General features: G+C 39.3%; 1 protein-coding gene across 1 annotated transcript; it reads right to left on the bottom strand.

Annotated features, from left to right (window-relative positions):
• Nucleotides 1–3,974: 3,974 nt before the first annotated feature.
• LOC118736081 lies at nt 3,975–6,579 on the bottom strand. Its single transcript, XM_036466184.1, has 2 exons — nt 6,361–6,579; nt 3,975–4,619 (listed from the first exon to the last, which is right to left on the bottom strand). The coding sequence occupies exons 1-2, from the start codon at nt 6,577–6,579 to the stop codon at nt 3,975–3,977; spliced, it is 864 nt and encodes a 287-aa protein (XP_036322077.1).
• Nucleotides 6,580–8,241: the final 1,662 nt, after the last annotated feature.

Genomic DNA, 8,241 nt, shown 5'->3' on the forward strand with positions numbered 1-8,241 from the left:
TAAAACTGTGGAGCATCCGAAAAATTCTGTAGACATAAGTGGATTGCACTTCACCTCAACGCAATTTTCTTTGATAGTAGGTTGTTATTTGCACTTTTTGGCTTGTAGTTCAATCAATTGCATGTAATTTTGGGTAATCATAAATTACCTTTAAATTACAAAACTTTAAACTTTGAAGCTTTAAATTAAAAAAATTTAACTTAAAAAGCTTTAAATTATTATTTTAAATTAAATTTTGCTTTAAGTCTTTTAAGACATAGTTGTAGTTAATTTATAAGCTAAGAATTCGCGTTGATTTTAGATATTTGTTATTGTTTTGCTACCGATGTCACGCATTTTCTTCTATTGTTGAGTTCCAAACTCACATTTCCTAGAAAGGTATACGCTAGAGCTGTAAACCTATCGATAGTCATCCCATTCGATGTTTTCGATAGTTTGCATTGAAACTATCGATAGTATCGGATAATTTCAAATGCATTGACGAAGCTATTTACATAGACATTTTAGTTTCGATTAGTTCCTGAAGAATTAGGTAATTGTTATATGGCGAGTTTCAGTAACTTTTTTCTTTCTCTTCGATATTTTAAACATTTTAAACCGATAATATAAAAACCTAAAATTCCCAATTGTAGAAAAACAAATCGCTTGTAAACATAAAGAAAACTGTGTATATTACAAAAAACTTTCATCAGTTCAACTCCGGCTACGCCACAGTATTTTTGAATTCACTCCAAAATTTACGGAAAAGTCCATATTTCAAGCGTGTGCTACAAGAACCCAAATCATTGTACAAATAGCCGAACCGTAGCCCCACTTCTACATGATTATTTATCCATTCAAAGTATCAAAAGGAAATACGAGAATCTCTAAAATTTGACTAACGCCGGCTTATATCAATAGTTTCTTCCATCGACGCAGAATCACTAACACCACTGTATGGTTCCAAAAAGTTATTCAAACTAGTTTTTTTCAAATTTAGTTACACACGATTTACATGATTCAAGTACTTTAGAGCAATTCTGGTCCATTCTCTTTTGTGTTTTCTATTTGCTTTTACACGCTAAGTTTTTGGTTTATTAAATGGGAAACAACGAAAATGTCAAAAGCAAAGCAAGAAACTTGAAACCACTTGACGGTACGGACGCATATGTACTCTTCCCTTTTCTTCTCAACCCTTCTATTGCACTAGCAAGCAGAATTGAATTCAATACTTGAACCGTGTAAAATCCGGTAATAGGTAAAAAAAATTGTGCTGTGTAGAGCTCGGAATCTCATGCACTAAAAAATCGAAAATATGCCCTTATAATATGCACTCAAATGCAAATATATGCGCTATAAACAAGAGAAATATGCTATTAAAAATATTTTCCCAATATTTTGTTGCCGGTACAAAAAGAAATAAAACATACAGTATTTAAATCGAAAATAACGAAAAGAGTTCAATTCAAAATACAATACATATTTACATATGTATAAAATTAGTTTATAATCAAGCAGACAGTTACAATCTTGTGTAAATGGAAACATTGACAGTTTAATAGTGGTTCAGATGAATGTTTGGTTGGTTTAAGTGGATTGGCACCCTGGTGACAAGCAATTGTCAAGTTTGCCATTTTGATTCCACAACTCGTGCAACCTACAGCCATTTGGCGGCTTTAATGAATTTCAATACGCTTGCCGAGTGTCTTAAGGTTCATCCTTGCGAGGGCTGGACACTTGCACTGGAGGTGTTCGACTGTCCTTTTGAGCCAGGGTCATCGCTACTGCGAAAAAAACCTGTTGAAGGGCAATCCAATCCATTCAGCATGTACCCCACCGGGACAGTACCTTTTGCACACTACAGTAAGTTTATAGGTTTGTATCTTCTTTATTCATTCTTAAGAGAGCTTTGGTTTCAAGTGGGTCGTAGGACACCCAGAGCTGCCGGGGTATTCCTGTAAGATCTTTCATGGTTCCACCTCTTCTTGGCCTTCGAGTGATACATTTCGGTAATTTTTTTGTAGGACACATTCAGTGCACCTTGCCAGTTCGTCCACTGCCTCGTTTCCGTAAATCTCTCTATGTCGCGGGATCCATATTAGGGTAATTTCGTATTGATCAGAGATATAGGCCAGCTCTCTCCTACAGTCCTCCACTAGTTGAGATCTAACTAAGAGGTACAAGAGAGGTCCTTAAAATGCCGATTGGCTATCACAGCAGATATTCAGATGAATATTTGGGCAAAAATGTTAGATATTTTTTTGTCTAGAGTCTTCGCACTAAATTTAAATGGTAGTATATAAATCAAAAGAGCAAAAATATGCAAAAAACATATGCATTTATTGTAAAATATACTAAAACTAGTAAGCCCGCATGGCGTTAAAACGCCCTAGAGTTTAACTCAAAAACTATTGCAAATGTTAGTCAGAGTAGGGACACGATATCGAACAGAAAGTATTGATATGGTACTCATTTAAAGTATCGCTTTAAAAATATCGGGTACCCACTAATATCGGAATAAAAAGACTCGATATTCCAAATATCGATACCAAAATCCAAAAAAATTATCTGAATATAGGTCTCGTATATAGGCCGCTGTGGTGTAATGGTTAGAAGTGTGCAAAGCTTGAAAATGAAAAACAGCTTCCCAGTAAAACCATCGCCGTTAAGAGTCGACCTAAAACTGTAGGGACCCCTTTAGTGCCACAACATTAAGGCGCGCGCGACAAATCGGAGGAGAATCTCGGTCAAACACTAACATATTGTGTAACAACACGTAGAGATTGAGGTGTTGACTTAAAACACCGAGGCCGCGGGTTCAAATTCCACCACATGCAATCCTAACTATATTACAAATTACTGCTCTTTAAAGTCCAATTTATATCGGAATTGTTAATAACATTATCCTTGTAATGTGAGATTATGCTATTCGATACGATACTAGGGTTCTGGTACTCGATTCCAAAAAAGATCGTTTTAAAACTATCGAGTAGAAAATATCGGTATCGAACGCCAAAAGTATCGATATGGTATCGTATCGTATCGAAATTCGTGTCCCTAAGTCAGAGTTATAAGCGATCCGAGTGCCGTATTTCATCTAAATCCGTGCAGCCGTTTCCGAGTGTTTAATATCATCAAATTCTAAATCACCCTGTACCGGTAAAAAAAAAGGTCTGACTTCAAAAATTTAAATCTTATCGCACATCTACAGGCTGAGGTCTTTACTTCGACCTGTCATAATTGAAATTCGAAAGATCGGCGCAAATCTATTGACCTTGACACTCATATGCTAATATTTCGTAAATCGTTTCCTTCTCAAACTAAAATTATCTTACGTCTATTTCGTCTAACATTGTGATAAATATTCAACAATTTTTATTGAGCTTGAGGCCGTTTTTAATGAAAAACTTATTGTGGAAAAGCAACAATAATTTGAAAAAATGGTAGAAGTGATAGCTGTAGCTAAACCAGCGGACTGTAAATTAAAAGCGAATGATTTTGATTTTTTGACAAACGCAAATTTATTTTAAGTTCGTTTAAGTTTTACTCAAATATTACTGCATCCACGTGATGTTGAAGCGAAACTAAAAAACGAGTCTACTCTAGAAAATATAAATACCTTAGGTGACCTTATGGGCTGATATTACCGTACATAACTGGACTACAATACAATCGTATGGGATAAAAGAACCTATGCACATATGTATATTTAGCTATGTATTGATGTGAAATGAAATTACAAGGTTACATTCATACATATTTATGAAAGGTAGTATAAGAGAACATATATACCCTACTTGAAACTGAAATTATATTGCTGGTTACGGAACATCCTCCGGGCTGCTGGAGGACCTAGGTCCCACAGAGGAAGGAAGCAATGCGAGTTTGGTTACCGGTCGTACGTACTCCCCTCTTGCGGTCTTTATTGCAACTACTCTCACCTTGCCATCAGTACTAGGAAAAAGTTTCACAACCTTTGCAAGCATCCACTGCGACTAAGGTATATTAGGCTCGCGAACGTTAACGATGTCGTGCTGTTTTAAGTTCTTTTCGTTTTGCCACTTCTTCCGTTGCTGAAGACTCGTGAGATACTCAGCGTGCCATCGGTTCCAGAAACCTTGCGCCATTTGTTTTACCTTTTCCCATTGCTTTAGCGGATGTATATTTGCAGCCGAGTCGGCGGTAGGTTCTGCTCGCGCAGTAAATGGCTGCCCAATCAAGAAATGAGCAGGAGTAAGGCCATCAATTTCTCCATCATTGCTAGGGCACAGTGGTCGCGAATTCAGCAGCGCTTCTATACGAGCCAAGAGCGTGTAAAATCGTTCATATGTTAAAGTTGTTTCGCCAATTACTCGTTTCAAATGTGTTTTCACCGATTTCACACCGCTTTCCCAAAGCCCTCCAAAATGTGGGGATGAGGGTGGTATAAAACGCCAAGTAATGCTATTCAAAGAAAGAAAATCTGCAACTTCAGAACTTCGTTGTTGAGCTTCCAGAATCTGGTACATTTCATGAAGTTTACGTTTAGCGCCAACAAAATTTGTCGCATTATCAGACCAAATTTCTTCCGGTTGTCCACGCCTTGAAATGAAACGATCCAAGGCGCCAATAAACGCTTCGGTAGTTAAATCGCCGACTAGCTCCAAGTGTATGTTACGAAGCATACAAAGAGAGAAACGTAGCCCTTGACCTTACGCGGCAGTCTGCCTATCTCAACCTTTAGTAAAAAAGGCCCAGCATAATCGCAGCCTACCTTAGAAAATGCTCGTTGGAATCTCACCCTCTCTATAGGCAAGTCGCTCATTAACTGCGTCTGAGTAGACTTTCGCAGCTTGAAACAAGTTAAACAGTTATAACAATTTTTCTCGCAAGATTTCGCGAGCCTAAATTCCAGTATTGTTGTCTCAGAATAAATATAAGCTGTGAAACCCCAACATGCAAATGTAAAATATGTGTATAGTTAACTAACATCTCGACAATCTTGTGTTTCGAAGATAATATGATGGGGTGTCTGATGCCAAATGATGCTGATGAATTTTTGATTCTTCCGCCTACCCTAAGCACTCCATTGTCGTCTAAGAATGGTGATAGTAGCAAAAGATTGCTTTTGTTAGAAATGGCGATTTTTTTATTCATGGCAGCAATGTCAGTTGAGAACAGCTCTTCTTGAACGGCACGAATGATGAAGACGGTAGCAGCCTTGAGTTCATTAGAAGACAGGAACGTTTCATATTTTCGTTTGCATACAGAACCAATAAATCGTAGACAATATGACACAGAGCGCACTAGTCGAGACCACTTTCAAATGCGCGACGACAGTGGACTAATTATTATATGATCTTCTGTAGATAGAAAGAAAAGTTTAGTGTGAGATTTTGGTTGATTCTTACGTTCTTCTAGATCGCCATGACGAATGTCTGACAACGCACTTGACTTAGGCCAGAACTCCTTTTGTTGGTTGAGCCAAGGGGGACCATACCACCATATGTTCAATGTGTGTAGTTCCGAAGGCCATACGCCTCTAGAAGCGGGATCAGCTGGGTTGTGTGATGAGCGAATATGCTGCCATTGAGAGCTTTTGTAACTAGTCAATATCTCCGATGTCCGATTTGCGATGTAAACAGATCAGCGCCGCGGCACAGCCGATAACCATTGAAGAACGATCGATGAGTCCGTCCACATTTGAACTGCCATTCTATCGAATTGCAGAGTCTTCACTACACGATTTATCAGCGGACAGAGAAGGACAGCACCACATAACTCCAGACGAGGTAAAGATATTTGCTTGAGCGGAGCGACGCGACTCTTTGCAGCCACAAGTTGAGTTATTATTTTACCTTCATACTCAGAACGGCAATAGACGACGGTAGCGTACTCGTTTTGAGAAGCATCGCAAAAGCCATGTAATTCGTTACGACCTAGTGCGAACAATGCTCTTCTTGGAATTTGCAAAGAATTTATTGTTGTTGTTCCAGTCTAATTTGAGAAGCCACAGGTCTTGGAAAAACATTTTTATCAACACTGTGCATGGTGTAAGAAAACCTAAAGGGTCATATATGCGCGCCGCATCTGACAGTATCGACTTCTTTGTTGCCACTGTCGATGAAGAGTATGAAAGGCAAAATGAAAATACGTCATTAACAGGGTTCCACTTCATTCCAAGTAATTTGAGCAGTTTCGGTGGCTCCAAGTTAACAGGCGACATCTCTCGCATTACTTCGGGAAGAGAATTTAGTAACTCACTGCAGTTGCTATCCACTTACGCAAATTCATACCTGCACCTTTAAGAAGAGCAACTAGCTCTCTATGGATTTTAAGAAGGTCGTCAAAAGTCTCTGCCCCTGTCATAACGTCATCCATATAAAAATCATTAAAAATTACCTGTGATGCCAAAGGATGAGTGCCTTGAGATTTTTTTGCAAGCTCTTCCAATACCCTCACTGCAAGAAATGGTGCACATGCTGTGCGATAAGTCACAGTTTTTAACTTGTAGTGATTCACCGGCTCCTCGGGTGAACTTCGCCACAAAATACGTTGGAAATCCCGGTGGTAATCGTGCACCCAAATCTTGCGGTACATCTTTTCGACGTCACCAGACATTATATAGCGATGTCGTCGGAACCGGAGTAAAATATCAAAAATCTCTCTCAAAAGCGATGGCCCAATAGGCAGCGCATCATTCAGCGACGAGTGGCTACCAATACGTGCAGATCCATTAAAAACAACGCGTAGCTTCGTTGTTGTGCTATCGTTTTTAAAAACGGGATGGTGAGGTAAATAGCAGCACTCGTTACGTGATTTACTAATTTCCTCATCTGGGATCTTCTCCATATGATCTAAAGCGATGTAATCCGCCATAAAATTTGTATACTGCGAATTTAAATCTGGGTTGCCTGCAAGCCTGCGGTCTGTTGCTTGCAGTCGCTTAAGGGCGCACTCAAAAGAATTTCCAAAATTGTTAACTTTAGTTTTAAAAGGAAGCTCAACGCTAAACTTGCCATCGCCCGATCTCGTATACGTACGCGAAAATGATTACTCTGCCCTTAGCTCGTCTTCTGTCAATTAATGTGCGTATTCGACCTCTTCCGTCTCCCAAAATCGTGTAAGTGTTTGGTCGATGTGTACGTTATTAAGAAATACTCCCACGTTTCTATCGCTCGCATTGTTGGTTAAATCGCCACCTACGATCCACCCCAGTGATGTTGAAAGAGCACATACATTTTGTTCTTTTCCTCCAATCTTTTCGCCCCTCAAAATTTCAAAAAATTTATCGTTCCCCAAAAGAATGTCTATTGGCGCAGGTATAAAAAACAATGGATCCGCCAAGTCTAAAGACAAAAAAGAAATGTACTGCTCTTTATTTAGTTCATTCGCCGGCATAAACGATGCAATTGTTGGCATAATTAGCGCATCGACTGTGAACGTATTATTGTTGTTTTGTTATTTGAAGAGAAACCCAGCCGCGCGATATTCCAGTAGCTGAGTTGTCCAAACCATGTACCGGTATTCTTGCATGCTTTCGATGTAGCCCTAAGCGACTGACGGTACTCTCTGATATAATAGTTTTCTCAGAACCGCTGTCCAACAACAAGCGACGCGACTGTTTACACCCATAGCTATCGCTTACCAGACATACCGCTGTCGGCAAAAGAGTGTTAATTGCAGGTAGCGCGTGAAAGTTCACATTAACTCCAGAGTCCACTAATGACTCCAACTTCTGCGTTTGCTGGTTATCTTCATGTAAGAGGCTGTGATGTCGTTTTCGACAATTACGGCACGAAAATTTTGAGCTGCAATTATTTGATATAGACCGACTCTAAGGCAATTGTAATATATGCCTTTAGTGGCCACAAAGGCTCTGCGAGCTTTAACATCCATACTAAGAAATTCATTGCACTGATGCAACTCATGTATACCGCCGCATTTTTGGCATTGAACTTTCATTTCTACCGTCGTTTGATGTGTCTTAACTGCAACTGAACGGCTTCCCGTACGCGATGTGGCTGCCGGTGTTACAGATTCCAACGTTAGTCGCAGGAATATGCCCAATTAACTCGTATGCTGCTTCCGTCAAGTACCTCTTCAGCAACTGAAACTTTTGACACGCTGAGTGTCAAAGTGACATACGAATCGTGAAAAGATTTCCACTCAGTTAACTGACCAGAGAACGATTTGATTTTTAACTTTGGCATGAAACATAAATTTGGTCCAGACACCTGCTTGGCCAAATTACTTAAAACTTCCGTTTGCGATGATAAAATA

The sequence above is a fragment of the Rhagoletis pomonella genome, unplaced genomic scaffold (assembly GCF_013731165.1).
Source record: "Rhagoletis pomonella isolate Grant_MI unplaced genomic scaffold, Rhpom_1.0 Rhpom_scaffold_00003, whole genome shotgun sequence".
Lineage (NCBI taxonomy): Eukaryota > Metazoa > Arthropoda > Insecta > Diptera > Tephritidae > Rhagoletis > Rhagoletis pomonella.

Excerpts from the sequence above, each read along its gene's own strand:
- LOC118736081 (XM_036466184.1), bottom strand. The coding sequence starts at position 6,579 with ATGTCTGGTGACGTCGAAAAGATGTACCGCAAGATTTGGGTGCACGAT. Across the intron at positions 4,620-6,360 it reads CTCATCCTTTGGCATCACAG|CTAGTCGGCGATTTAACTAC; the intron begins GTAATTTTTAAT and ends ATACACTTGGAG.